Source organism: Pseudophryne corroboree, chromosome 6, assembly GCF_028390025.1.
Source record: "Pseudophryne corroboree isolate aPseCor3 chromosome 6, aPseCor3.hap2, whole genome shotgun sequence".
Taxonomy (NCBI): Eukaryota; Metazoa; Chordata; class Amphibia; order Anura; family Myobatrachidae; genus Pseudophryne; species Pseudophryne corroboree.
Window position 1 is genome coordinate 611,207,168 of NC_086449.1, and position 14,749 is coordinate 611,221,916.

At 51.4% G+C, this 14,749-nt stretch overlaps 1 protein-coding gene across 1 annotated transcript in view; it reads right to left on the bottom strand.

The window, feature by feature from the left end:
* Positions 1 to 435: 435 nt before the first annotated feature.
* The window catches only part of LOC134934631 (trichohyalin-like), a 34,171-nt gene continuing 19,857 nt past the window's right edge, over positions 436 to 14,749 (bottom strand). Inside the window, exons 3-9 of the mRNA XM_063930021.1 lie at positions 10,899 to 11,180; positions 9,790 to 10,098; positions 6,467 to 6,748; positions 5,657 to 5,938; positions 4,791 to 5,072; positions 1,468 to 1,830; positions 436 to 775 (exon numbers count right to left, since the gene is read on the bottom strand). Of these exons, the coding sequence (XP_063786091.1) occupies positions 436 to 775; positions 1,468 to 1,830; positions 4,791 to 5,072; positions 5,657 to 5,938; positions 6,467 to 6,748; positions 9,790 to 10,098; positions 10,899 to 11,180 (2,140 nt within the window). The remainder of the gene's footprint in view (positions 776 to 1,467; positions 1,831 to 4,790; positions 5,073 to 5,656; positions 5,939 to 6,466; positions 6,749 to 9,789; positions 10,099 to 10,898; positions 11,181 to 14,749) is intronic.

Here is a 14,749-nt window from a genome sequence, read left to right on the forward strand (position 1 = left end):
ATCCTGCCTCTCCTCTGCCTTATATTCGTCCTGCCTCTCCTCTGCCTTATATTCGTCCTGCCTCTTCTCTGTCCTATAGTCATCCTGCCTCTCTTCTGCCTTATATTCGTCCTGCCTCTCCTCTGCCTTATATTCGTCCTGCCTCTCCTCTGCCTTATATTCGTCCTGCCTCTCCTCTGCCTTATATTCGTCCTGCCTCTCCTCTGTCCTATAGTCATCCTGCCTCTCCTCTGTCCTATAGTCAACCTGCCTCTCCTCTGTCCTATAGTCATCCTGCCTCTCCTTTGCCCTACAGTCCCCCTGCCTCTTCTCTGTCCTATAGTCATCCTGCCTCTCCTCTGTCCTATAGTCATCCTGCGTCTCCTCTGTCCTATAGTCATCTTGCCTCTCCTCTGCCCTACAGTCATCCTGCCTCTCTTCTGCCTTATATTCGACCTACCTCTCCTCTGCCTTATATTTGTCCTGCCTCTCCTCTGCCTTATATTCATCCTGCCTCTCCTCTGCCCTACAGTCATCCTGCCTCTCCTCTGCCTTATATTCATCCTGCCTCTCCTCTGCCTTATATTCGTCCTGCCTCTCCTCCGTCCTATATTCATCCTGTCTCTCCTCTGCCTTATATTCGTCCTGCCTCTCCTCTGCCTTATATTCATCCTGCCTCTCCTCTGTCCTATAGTCATCCTGCCTCTCCTCTGTTCTATAGTCAACCTGCCTTTCCTCTGCCCTATAGTCATCCTGCCTATCCTCTGTCCTATAGTCATCCTGCCTCTCCTTTGCCCTACAGTCATACTGCCTCTCCTCTGTCCTATAGTCATCCTGCCTCTCCTCTGTCCTATAGTCATCCTGCCTCTCCTCTGCCTTATATTAGTCCTGCCTCTCCTCTGCCTTAAATTCATCCTGCCTCTCCTCTGTCCTATAGTCATCCTGCCTCTCCTCTGTCCTATAGTCATCCTGCCTCTCCTCTGTCCTATAGTCAACCTGCCTCTCCTCTGCCCTATAGTCATCCTGCCTCTCCTCTGTCCTATAGTCATCCTGCCTCTCCTCTGCCCTACAGTCCCCCTGCCTCTCCTCTGCCCTATAGTCATACTGCCTATCCTCTGTCCTATAGTAATCCTGCCTCTCCTCTGCCTTATATTCATCCTGCCTCTCCTCTGCCTTATATTCGTCCTGCCTCTCCTCTGCCTTATATTCATCCTGCCTCTCCTCTGTCCTATAGTCATCCTGCCTCTCCTCTGTCCTATAGTCATCCTGCCTCTCCTCTGCCTTATATTCGTCCTGCCTCTCCTCTGTCCTATAGTCATCCTGCCTCTCCTCTGCCTTATATATGCATCCTGCCTCTCCTCTGTCCTATAGTCATCCTGCTTCTCCTCTGTCCTATAGTCATCCTGCCTCTCCTCTGCCTTATATTCGTCCTGCCTCTCCTCTGCCTTATATTCGTCCAGCCTCTCCTCTGCCTTATATTCATCCTGCCTCTCCTCTGTCCTATAGTCATCCTGCCTCTCCTCTGTCCTATAGTCATCCTGCGTCTCCTCTGTCCTATATTCATCTTGCCTCTTCTCTGCCCTACAGTCATCCTGCCTCTCTTCTGCCTTATATTCAACCTGCCTTTCCTCTGCCTTATATTTGTCCTGCCTCTCCTCTGCCTTATATTCATCCTGCCTCTCCTCTGCCCTACAGTCATCCTGCCTCTCCTCTGCCTTATATTCATCCTGCCTCTCCTCTGCCTTATATTCGTCCTGCCTCTCCTCCGTCCTATATTCATCCTGTCTCTCCTCTGCCTTATATTCGTCCTGCCTCTCCTCTGCCTTATATTCATCCTGCCTCTCCTCTGTCCTATAGTCATCCTGCCTCTCCTCTGTCCTATAGTCAACCTGCCTTTCCTCTGCCCTATAGTCATCCTGCCTCTCCTCTGTCCTATAGTCATCCTGCCTCTCCTCTGCCCTACAGTCATACTGCCTCTCCTCTGTCCTATAGTCATCCTGCCTCTCCTCTGTCCTATAGTCATCCTGCCTCTCCTCTGCCTTATATTTGTCCTGCCTCTCCTCTGCCTTATATTCATCCTGCCTCTCCTCTGCCTTATATTCATCCTGCCTCTCCTCTGCCCTACAGTCCCCCTGCCTCTCCTCTGCCCTATAGTCATCCTGCCTCTCCTCTGTCCTATAGTCATCCTGCCTCTCCTCTGCCTTATATTCGTCCTGCCTCTCCTCTGCCTTATATTCGTCCTGCCTCTCCTCTGCCTTATATTCATCCTGCCTCTTCTCTGTCCTATAGTCATCCTGCCTCTCCTCTGCCCTGCAGTCATCCTGCCTCTCCTCTGCCTTATATTCGTCCTGCCTCTTCTCTGTCCTATAGTCATCCTGCCTCTCTTCTGCCTTATATTCGTCCTGCCCCTCCTCTGCCTTATATTCGTCCTGCCTCTCCTCTGCCTTATATTCGTCCTGCCTCTCCTCTGCCTTATATTCGTCCTGCCTCTCCTCTGTCCTATAGTCATCCTGCCTCTCCTCTGTCCTATAGTCATCATGCCTCTCCTCTGCCTTATATTCGTCCTGCCTCTTCTCTGCCTTATATTCGTCCTGCCTCTCCTCTGCCTTATATTCATCCTGCCTCTCCTATGCCTTATATTCGTCCTGCCTCTCCTCTGCCTTATATTCATCCTGCCTCTCCTCTGTACTATAGTCATCCTGCCTCTCCTCTGTCCTATAGTCATACTGCCTCTCCTCTGTCCTATAGTCATACTGCCTCTCCTCTGTCCTATAGTCATTCTGCCTCTCCTCTGTCCTATAGTCAACCTGCCTTTCCTCTGCCCTATAGTCATCCTGCCTCTCCTCTGTCCTATAGTCATCCTGTCTCTCCTCTGTCCTATAGTCATCCTGCCTCTCCTCTGTCCTATAGTCATCCTGCCTCTCCTCTGTCCTATAGTCATCCTGCCTCTCCTCTGTCCTATAGTCATCCTGCCTCTCCTCTGCCCTACAGTCATCCTGCCTCTCCTCTGTCCTTTAGTTATCCTGCCTCTCCTCTGCCTTATATTCGTCCTGCTTCTCCTCTGCCTTATATTCGTCCTGCCTCTCCTCTGCCTTATATTCATCCTGCCTCTCCTCTGCCATATATTCATCCTGCCTCTCCTCTGTCCTATAGTCATCCTGCCTCTCCTCTGTCCTATAGTCTTCCTGCCTCTCCTCTACCCTACAGTCATACTTCCTCTCCTCTGTTCTATAGTCATCCTGCCTCTCCTCTGTCCTATTGTCATTCTGCCTCTCCTCTGTCCAATAGTCATTCTGCCTCTCTTCTGTCCTATAGTCATCCTGCATCTCCTCTGCCCTATAGTCATTCTGCCTCTCCTCTGCCCTATAGTCATCATGCCTCTCCTCTGCCCTATAGTCATTCTGCCTCTCCTCTGCCCTGCAGTCATACTGCCTCTCCTCTGCCCTGCAGTCATCCTGCCTCTCCTCTGCCTTATATTCGTCCTGCCTCTCCTCTGCCTTATATTCATCCTGCCTCTCCTCTGCCTTATATTCATTCTGCCTCTCCTCTGCCTTATATTCATGCTGCCTCTCCTCTGCCCTATAGTCATCCTGCCTCTCCTCTGTCCTATAGTCATCCTGCCTCTCCTCTGCCCTACAGTCATACTGCCTCTCCTCTGTCCTATAGTCATCCTGCCTCTCCTCTGTCCTATAGTCATCCTGCCTCTCCTCTGCCTTATATTCATCCTGCCTCTCCTCTGCCTTATATTCATCCTGCCTCCCCTCTGCACTACAGTCCCCCTGCCTCTCCTCTGCCCTATAGTCATCCTGCATCTCCTCTGTCCTATAGTCATCCTGCCTCTCCTCCGTCCTATAGTCATCCTGCCTCTCCTCTGCCCTGCAGTCATACTGCCTCTCCTCTGTCCTTTAGTCATCCTGCCTCTCCTCTGCCTTATATTCGTCCTGCTTCTCCTCTGCCTTATTTTCGTCCTGCCTCTCCTCTGCCTTATATTCATCCTGCCTCTCCTCTGTCCTATAGTCATCCGGCCTCTCCTCTGTCCTATAGTCATCCTGCCTCTCCTCTGCCTTATATTCGTCCTGCCTCTCCTCTGCCTTATATTCGTCCTGCCTCTCCTCTGCCTTATATTCATCCTGCCTCTCCTCTGTCCTATAGTCATCCTGCGTCTCCTCTGTCCTATAGTCATCCTGCCTCTCCTCTGTCCTATAGTCATCTTGCCTCTCCTCTGTCATATAGTCATCCTGCCTCTCCTTTGCCCTACAGTCATACTGCCTCTCCTCTGTCCTATAGTCATCCTGCCTCTCCTCTGTCCTATAGTCATCCTGCCTCTCCTCTGTCCTATAGTCATCCTGCCTCTCCTCTGCCCTGCAGTCATACTGCCTCTCCTCTGTCCTATAGTCATCCTGCCTCTCCTCTGCCTTATATTCGTCCTGCCTCTCCTCTGCCTTATATTCGTCCTGCCTCTCCTCTGCCTTATATTCATCCTGCCTCTCCTCTGTCCTATAGTCATCCTGCCTCTCCTCTGTCCTATAGTCATCCTGCCTCTCCTCTGCCTTATATTCGTCCTGCCTCTCCTCTGTCCTATAGTCATCCTGCCTCTCCTCTGCCTTATATATGCATCCTGCCTCTCCTCTGTCCTATAGTCATCCTGCCTCTCCTCTACCTTATATTCGTCCTGCCTCTCCTCTGCCTTATATTCGTCCTATCTCTCCTCTGCCTTATATTCATCCTGCCTCTCCTCTGTCCTATAGTCATCCTGCCTCTCCTCTGTCCTATAGTCATCCTGCGTCTCCTCTGTCCTATAGTCATCTTGCCTCTCCTCTGCCCTACAGTCATCCTGCCTCTCTTCTGCCTTATATTCGACCTGCCTTTCCTCTGCCTTATATTTGTCCTGCCTCTCCTCTGCCTTATATTCATCCTGCCTCTCCTCTGCCCTACAGTCATCCTGCCTCTCCTCTGCCTTATATTCATCCTGCCTCTCCTCTGCCTTATATTCGTCCTGCCTCTCCTCCGTCCTATATTCATCCTGTCTCTCCTCTGCCTTATATTCGTCCTGCCTCTCCTCTGCCTTATATTCATCCTGCCTCTCCTCTGTCCTATAGTCATCCTGCCTCTCCTCTGTCCTATAGTCAACCTGCCTTTCCTCTGCCCTATAGTCATCCTGCCTCTCCACTGTCCTATAGTCATCCTGCCTCTCCTCTGCCCTACAGTCATACTGCCTCTCCTCTGTCCTATAGTCATCCTGCCTCTCCTCTGTCCTATAGTCATCCTGCCTCTCCTCTGCCTTATATTTGTCCTGCCTCTCCTCTGCCTTATATTCATCCTGCCTCTCCTCTGCCTTATATTCATCCTGCCTCTCCTCTGCCCTACAGTCCCCCTGCCTCTCCTCTGCTCTATAGTCATCCTGCCTCTCCTCTGTCCTATAGTCATCCTGCCTCTCCTCTGTCCTATAGTCATCCTGCCTCTCCTCTGCCTTATATATGCATCCTGCCTCTCCTCTGTCCTATAGTCATCCTGCCTCTCCTCTACCTTATATTCGTCCTGCCTCTCCTCTGCCTTATATTCGTCCTATCTCTCCTCTGCCTTATATTCATCCTGCCTCTCCTCTGTCCTATAGTCATCCTGCCTCTCCTCTGTCCTATAGTCATCCTGCGTCTCCTCTGTCCTATAGTCATCTTGCCTCTCCTCTGCCCTACAGTCATCCTGCCTCTCTTCTGCCTTATATTCGACCTGCCTTTCCTCTGCCTTATATTTGTCCTGCCTCTCCTCTGCCTTATATTCATCCTGCCTCTCCTCTGCCCTACAGTCATCCTGCCTCTCCTCTGCCTTATATTCATCCTGCCTCTCCTCTGCCTTATATTCGTCCTGCCTCTCCTCCGTCCTATATTCATCCTGTCTCTCCTCTGCCTTATATTCGTCCTGCCTCTCCTCTGCCTTATATTCATCCTGCCTCTCCTCTGTCCTATAGTCATCCTGCCTCTCCTCTGTCCTATAGTCAACCTGCCTTTCCTCTGCCCTATAGTCATCCTGCCTCTCCTCTGTCCTATAGTCATCCTGCCTCTCCTCTGCCCTACAGTCATACTGCCTCTCCTCTGTCCTATAGTCATCCTGCCTCTCCTCTGTCCTATAGTCATCCTGCCTCTCCTCTGCCTTATATTTGTCCTGCCTCTCCTCTGCCTTATATTCATCCTGCCTCTCCTCTGCCTTATATTCATCCTGCCTCTCCTCTGCCCTACAGTCCCCCTGCCTCTCCTCGGCCCTATAGTCATCCTGCCTCTCCTCTGTCCTATAGTCATCCTGCCTCTCCTCTGTCCTATAGTCATCCTGCCTCTCCTCTGCCTTATATTCGTCCTGCCTCTCCTCTGCCTTATATTCGTCCTGCCTCTCCTCTGCCTTATATTCATCCTGCCTCTCCTCTGTCCTATAGTCATCCTGCCTCTCCTCTGTCCTATAGTCATCCTGCGTCTCCTCTGTCCTATAGTCATCTTGCCTCTCCTCTGCCCAACAGTCATCCTGCCTCTCTTCTGCCTTATATTCGACCTGCCTTTCCTCTGCCTTATATTTGTCCTGCCTCTCCTCTGCCTTATATTCATCCTGCCTCTCCTCTGCCCTACAGTCATCCTGCCTCTCCTCTGCCTTATATTCATCCTGCCTCTCCTCTGCCTTATATTCGTCCTGCCTCTCCTCCGTCCTATATTCATCCTGTCTCTCCTCTGCCTTATATTCGTCCTGCCTCTCCTCTGCCTTATATTCATCCTGCCTCTCCTCTGTCCTATAGTCATCCTGCCTCTCCTCTGTCCTATAGTCAACCTGCCTTTCCTCTGCCCTATAGTCATCCTGCCTCTCCTCTGTCCTATAGTCATCCTGCCTCTCCTCTGCCCTACAGTCATACTGCCTCTCCTCTGTCCTATAGTCATCCTGCCTCTCCTCTGTCCTATAGTCATCCTGCCTCTCCTCTGCCTTATATTTGTCCTGCCTCTCCTCTGCCTTATATTCATCCTGCCTCTCCTCTGCCTTATATTCATCCTGCCTCTCCTCTGCCCTACAGTCCCCCTGCCTCTCCTCTGCCCTATAGTCATCCTGCCTCTCCTCTGTCCTATAGTCATCCTGCCTCTCCTCTGTCCTATAGTCATCCTGCCTCTCCTCTGCCCTGCAGTCATACTGCCTCTCCTCTGTCCTATAGTCATCCTGCCTCTCCTCTGCCTTATATTCGTCCTGCCTCTCCTCTGCCTTATATTCGTCCTGCCTCTCCTCTGCCTTATATTCGTCCTGCCTCTCCTCTGTCCTATAGTCATCCTGCCTCTCCTCTGCCCTGCAGTCATCCTGCCTCTCCTCTGCCTTATATTCGTCCTGCCTCTCCTCTGCCTTATATTCGTCCTGCCTCTTCTCTGTCCTATAGTCATCCTGCCTCTCCTCTGCCTTATATTCGTCCTGCCTCTCCTCTGCCTTATATTCGTCCTGCCTCTCCTCTGCCTTATATTCGTCCTGCCTCTCCTCTGCCTTATATTCATCCTGCCTCTCCTCTGTCCTATAGTCATCCTGCCTCTCCTCTGTCCTATAGTCATCCTGCCTCTCCTCTGCCTTATATTCGTCCTCCCTCTTCTCTGCCTTATATTCGTCCTGCCTCTCCTCTGCCTTATATTCGTCCTGCCTCTCCTATGCCTTATATTCGTCCTGCCTCTCCTCTGCCTTATATTCATCCTGCCTCTCCTCTGTACTATAGTCATCCTGCCTCTCCTCTGTCCTATAATCATACTGCCTCTCCTCTGTCCTATAGTCATACTGCCTCTCCTCTGTCCTATAGTCATTCTGCCTCTCCTCTGTCCTATAGTCAAGCTGCCTTTCCTCTGCCCTATAGTCATCCTGCCTCTCCTCTGTCCTATAGTCATCCTGCCTCTCCTCTGTCCTATAGTCATCCTGCCTCTCCTCTGTCCTATAGTCATCCTGCCTCTCCTCTGTCCTATAGTCATCCTGCCTCTCCTCTGCCCTACAGTCATCCTGTCTCTCCTCTGTCCTATAGTCATCCTGCCTCTCCTCTGCCTTATATTCATCCTGCTTCTCCTCTGCCTTATATTCGTCCTGCCTCTCCTCTGCCTTATATTCATCCTGCCTCTCCTCTGTCCTACAGTCATCCTGCCTCTCCTCTGCCTTATATTCATCCTGCCTCTCCTCTGTCCTATAGTCATCCTGCCTCTCCTCTGTCCTATAGTCTTCCTGCCTCTCCTCTGCCCTACAGTCATACTTCCTCTCCTCTGTCCTATAGTCATCCTGCCTCTCCTCTGTCCTATTGTCATTCTGCCTCTCCTCTGCCCTGCAGGCATACTGCCTCTCCTCTGCCCTGCAGTCATACTGCCTCTCCTCTGCCCTGCAGTCATCCTGCCTCTCTTCTGCCTTATATTCGTCCTGCCTCTCCTCTGCCTTATATTCGTCCTGCCTCTCCTCTGCCTTATATTCGTCCTGCCTCTCCTCTGCCTTATATTCATTCTGCCTCTCCTCTGCCTTATATTCATCCTGCCTCTCCTCTGCCCTATAGTCATCCTGCCTCTCCTCTGTCCTATAGTCATCCTGCCTCTCCTCTGCCCTACAGTCATACTGCCTCTCCTCTGTCCTATAGTCATCCTGCCTCTCCTCTGTCCTATAGTCATCCTGCCTCTCCTCTGCCTTATATTTGTCCTGCCTCTCCTCTGCCTTATATTCATCCTGCCTCTCCTCTGCCTTATATTCATCCTGCCTCTCCTCTGTCCTATAGTCATCCTGCCTCTCCTCTGTCCTATAGTCTTCCTGCCTCTCCTCTGCCCTACAGTCATACTTCCTCTCCTCTCTCCTATAGTCATCCTGCCTCTCCTCTGTCCTATTGTCATTCTGCCTCTCCTCTGTCCAATAGTCATTCTGCCTCTCTTCTGTCCTATAGTCATCCTGCCTCTCCTCTGCCCTATAGTCATTCTGCCTCTCCTCTGCCCTATAGTCATCCTGCCTCTCCTCTGCCCTATAGTCATTCTGCCTCTCCTCTGCCCTGCAGTCATACTGCCTCTCCTCTGCCCTGCAGTCATACTGCCTCTCCTCTGCCCTGCAGTCATCCTGCCTCTCCTCTGCCTTATATTCGTCCTGCCTCTCCTCTGCCTTATATTCGTCCTGCCTCTCCTCTGCCTTATATTCGTCCTGCCTCTCCTCTGCCCTATAGTCATCCTGCCTCTCCTCTGCCTTATATTCATCCTGCCTCTCCTCTGCCTTATATTCATCCTGCCTCTCCTCTGCCCTATAGTCATCCTGCCTCTCCTCTGTCCTATAGTCATCCTGCCTCTCCTCTGCCCTACAGTCATACTGCCTCTCCTCTGTCCTATAGTCATCCTGCCTCTCCTCTGTCCTATAGTCATCCTGCCTCTCCTCTGCCTTATATTCGTCCTGCCTCTCCTCTGCCTTATATTCGTCCTGCCTCTCCTCTGTCCTATAGTCATCCAGCCTCTCCTCTGCCTTATATATGCATCCTGCCTTTCCTCTGTCCTATAGTCATCCTGCCTCTCCTCTGTCTTATAGTCATCCTGCCTCTCCTCTGCCTTATATTCGTCCTGCCTCTCCTCTGCCTTATATTCGTCCTGCCTCTCCTCTGCCTTATATTCATCCTGCCTCTCCTCTGTCCTATAGTCATCCTGCCTCTCCTTTGCCCTACAGTCCCCCTGCCTCTTCTCTGTCCTATAGTCATCCTGCCTCTCCTCTGTCCTACAGTCATCCTGCGTCTCCTCTGTCCTATAGTCATCTTGCCTCTCCTCTGCCCTACAGTCATCCTGCCTCTCTTCTGCCTTATATTCGACCTACCTCTCCTCTGCCTTATATTCATCCTGCCTCTCCTCTGCCCTACAGTCATCCTGCCTCTCCTCTGCCTTATATTCATCCTGCCTCTCCTCTGCCTTATATTCGTCCTGCCTCTCCTCCGTCCTATATTCATCCTGTCTCTCCTCTGCCTTATATTCGTCCTGCCTCTCCTCTGCCTTATATTCATCCTGCCTCTCCTCTGTCCTATAGTCATCCTGCCTCTCCTCTGTTCTATAGTCAACCTGCCTTTCCTCTGCCCTATAGTCATCCTGCCTATCCTCTGTCCTATAGTCATCCTGCCTCTCCTTTGCCCTACAGTCATACTGCCTCTCCTCTGTCCTATAGTCATCCTGCCTCTCCTCTGTCCTATAGTCATCCTGCCTCTCCTCTGCCTTATATTAGTCCTGCCTCTCCTCTGCCTTAAATTCATCCTGCCTCTCCTCTGTCCTATAGTCATCCTGCCTCTCCTCTGTCCTATAGTCATCCTGCCTCTCCTCTGTCCTATAGTCAACCTGCCTTTCCTCTGCCCTATAGTCATCCTGCCTCTCCTCTGTCCTATAGTCATCCTGCCTCTCCTCTGCCCTACAGTCCCCCTGCCTCTCCTCTGCCCTATAGTCATCCTGCCTCTCCTCTGTCCTATAGTCATCCTGCCTCTCCTCTGTCCTATAGTCATCCTGCCTCTCCTCTGCCCTGCAGTCATACTGCCTCTCCTCTGTCCTATAGTCATCCTGCCTCTCCTCTGCCTTATATTCGTCCTGCCTCTCCTCTGCCTTATATTCGTCCTGCCTCTCCTCTGCCTTATATTCATCCTGCCTCTCCTCTGTCCTATAGTCATCCTGCCTCTCCTCTGTCCTATAGTCATCCTGCCTCTCCTCTGCCTTATATTTGTCCTGCCTCTCCTCTGTCCTATAGTCATCCTGCCTCTCCTCTGCCTTATATATGCATCCTGCCTCTCCTCTGTCCTATAGTCATCCTGCTTCTCCTCTGTCCTATAGTCATCCTGCCTCTCCTCTGCCTTATATTCGTCCTGCCTCTCCTCTGCCTTATATTCGTCCAGCCTCTCCTCTGCCTTATATTCATCCTGCGTCTCCTCTGTCCTATAGTCATCTTGCCTCTTCTCTGCCCTACAGTCATCCTGCCTCTCTTCTGCCTTATATTCAACCTGCCTTTCCTCTGCCTTATATTTGTCCTGCCTCTCCTCTGCCTTATATTCATCCTGCCTCTCCTCTGCCCTACAGTCATCCTGCCTCTCCTCTGCCTTATATTCATCCTGCCTCTCCTCTGCCTTATATTCGTCCTGCCTCTCCTCCGTCCTATATTCATCCTGTCTCTCCTCTGCCTTATATTCGTCCTGCCTCTCCTCTGCCTTATATTCATCCTGCCTCTCCTTTGTCCTATAGTCATCCTGCCTCTCCTCTGTCCTATAGTCAACCTGCCTTTCCTCTGCCCTATAGTCATCCTGCCTCTCTTCTGTCCTATAGTCATCCTGCCTCTCCTCTGCCCTACAGTCATACTGCCTTTCCTCTGTCCTATAGTCATCCTGCCTCTCCTCTGTCCTATAGTCATCCTGCCTCTCCTCTGCCTTATATTTGTCCTGCCTCTCCTCTGCCTTATATTCATCCTGCCTCTCCTCTGCCTTATATTCATCCTGCCTCTCCTCTGCCCTACAGTCCCCCTGCCTCTCCTCTGCCCTATAGTCATCCTGCCTCTCCTCTGTCCTATAGTCATCCTGCCTCTCCTCTGCCTTATATTCGTCCTGCCTCTCCTCTGCCTTATATTCGTCCTGCCTCTCCTCTGCCTTATATTCATCCTGCCTCTCCTCTGTCCTATAGTCATCCTGCCTCTCCTCTGCCCTGCAGTCATCCTGCCTCTCCTCTGCCTTATATTCGTCCTGCCTCTCCTCTGCCTTATATTCGTCCTGCCTCTTCTCTGTCCTATAGTCATCCTGCCTCTCTTCTGCCTTATATTCGTCCTGCCTCTCCTCTGCCTTATATTCGTCCTGCCTCTCCTCTGCCTTATATTCGTCCTGCCTCTCCTCTGCCTTATATTCGTCCTGCCTCTCCTCTGCCTTATATTCGTCCTGCCTCTCCTCTGTCCTATAGTCATCCTGCCTCTCCTCTGTCCTATAGTCATCATGCCTCTCCTCTGCCTTATATTCGTCCTGCCTCTTCTCTGCCTTATATTCGTCCTGCCTCTCCTCTGCCTTATATTCATCCTGCCTCTCCTATGCCTTATATTCGTCCTGCCTCTCCTCTGCCTTATATTCATCCTGCCTCTCCTCTGTACTATAGTCATCCTGCCTCTCCTCTGTCCTATAGTCATACTGCCTCTCCTCTGTCCTATAGTCATACTGCCTCTCCTCTGTCCTATAGTCATTCTGCCTCTCCTCTGTCCTATAGTCAACCTGCCTTTCCTCTGCCCTATAGTCATCCTGCCTCTCCTCTGTCCTATAGTCATCCTGCCTCTCCTCTGTCCTATAGTCATCCTGCCTCTCCTCTGTCCTATAGTCATCCTGCCTCTCCTCTGTCCTATAGTCATCCTGCCTCTCCTCTGTCCTATAGTCATCCTGCCTCTCCTCTGCCCTACAGTCATCCTGCCTCTCCTCTGTCCTTTAGTTATCCTGCCTCTCCTCTGCCTTATATTCGTCCTGCTTCTCCTCTGCCTTATATTCGTCCTGCCTCTCCTCTGCCTTATATTCATCCTGCCTCTCCTCTGCCTTATATTCATCCTGCCTCTCCTCTGTCCTATAGTCATCCTGCCTCTCCTCTGTCCTATAGTCTTCCTGCCTCTCCTCTACCCTACAGTCATACTTCCTCTCCTCTGTTCTATAGTCATCCTGCCTCTCCTCTGTCCTATTGTCATTCTGCCTCTCCTCTGTCCAATAGTCATTCTGCCTCTCTTCTGTCCTATAGTCATCCTGCCTCTCCTCTGCCCTATAGTCATTCTGCCTCTCCTCTGCCCTATAGTCATCCTGCCTCTCCTCTGCCCTATAGTCATTCTGCCTCTCCTCTGCCCTGCAGTCATACTGCCTCTCCTCTGCCCTGCAGTCATCCTGCCTCTCCTCTGCCTTATATTCGTCCTGCCTCTCCTCTGCCTTATATTCATCCTGCCTCTCCTCTGCCTTATATTCATTCTGCCTCTCCTCTGCCTTATATTCATGCTGCCTCTCCTCTGCCCTATAGTCATCCTGCCACTCCTCTGTCCTATAGTCATCCTGCCTCTCCTCTGCCCTACAGTCATACTGCCTCTCCTCTGTCCTATAGTCATCCTGCCTCTCCTCTGTCCTATAGTCATCCTGCCTCTCCTCTGCCTTATATTCATCCTGCCTCTCCTCTGCCTTATATTCATCCTGCCTCCCCTCTGCACTACAGTCCCCCTGCCTCTCCTCTGCCCTATAGTCATCCTGCATCTCCTCTGTCCTATAGTCATCCTGCCTCTCCTCTGCCGTGCAGTCATACTGCCTCTCCTCTGTCATTTAGTCATCCTGCCTCTCCTCTGCCTTATATTCGTCCTGCTTCTCCTCTGCCTTATTTTCGTCTTGCCTCTCCTCTGCCTTATATTCATCCTGCCTCTCCTCTGTCCTATAGTCATCCGGCCTCTCCTCTGTCCTATAGTCATCCTGCCTCTCCTCTGCCTTATATTCGTCCTGCCTCTCCTCTGCCTTATATTCGTCCTGCCTCTCCTCTGCCTTATATTCATCCTGCCTCTCCTCTGTCCTATAGTCATCCTGCGTCTCCTCTGTCCTATAGTCATCCTGCGTCTCCTCTGTCCTATAGTCATCTTGCCTCTCCTCTGCCTTATATTCGTCCTGCCTCTCCTCTGCCTTATATTTGTCCTGCCTCTCCTCTGCCTTATATTCATCCTGCCTCTCCTCTGCCTTATATTTGTCCTGCCTCTTCTCTGCCCTACAGTCCCCCTGCCTCTCCACTGCCCTATAGTCATCCTGACACTTCTCTGCACTATAGTCATCCTACCTCTCCTCTGTCCTATAGTCATCCTGCCTCTCCTCTGTCCTATAGTCATCCTGCCTCTCCTCTGTCCTATAGTCAACCTGCCTTTCCTCTGCTCTATAGTAATCGTACCTCTCCTCTGCCCTACAGTCATCCTGCCTCTCCTCTGTCCTGTAGTCATCCTGCCTCTCCTCTGCCCTACAGTCATACTGCCTCTCCCCTGTCCTATAGTCATCCTGCTTCTCCTCTGTCCTATAGTCATCCTGCCTCTACTCTGTCCTATAGTCATCCTCCCTCTCCTCTGTCCTATAGTCATCCTCCCTCTCCTCTGTCCTATAGTCATCCTGCCTCTCCTCTGTCCTATAGTCATTCTGCCTCTCCTCTGTCCTATAGTCATCCTGCCTCTCCTCTGCCCTATAATCATTCTGCCTCTCCTCTGCCTTATATTCGTCCTGCCTCTACTCTGCCTTATATTCGTCCTGCCTCTCCTCTGCCTTATATTCGTCCTGCCTCTCCTCCGTCCTATATTCATCCTGTCTCTCCTCTGCCTTATATTCGTCCTGCCTCTCCTCTGCCTTATATTCATCCTGCCTCTCCTCTGTCCTATAGTCATCCTGCCTCTCCTCTGTCCTATAGTCAACCTGCCTTTCCTCTGCCCTATAGTCATCCTGCCTCTCCTCTGTCCTATAGTCATCCTGCCTCTCCTCTGCCCTACAGTCATACTGCCTCTCCTCTGTCCTATAGTCATCCGGCCTCTCCTCTGTCCTATAGTCATCCTGCCTCTCCTCTGCCTTATATTCGTCCTGCCTCTCCTCTGCCTTATATTCGTCCTGCCTCTCCTCTGCCTTATATTCATCCTGCCTCTCCTCTGTCCTATAGTCATCCTGCGTCTCCTCTGTCCTATAGTCATCCTGCGTCTCCTCTGTCCTATAGTCATCTTGCCTCTCCTCTGCCTTATATTCGTCCTGCCTCTCCTCTGCCTTATATTTGTCCTGCCTCTCCTCTGCCTTATA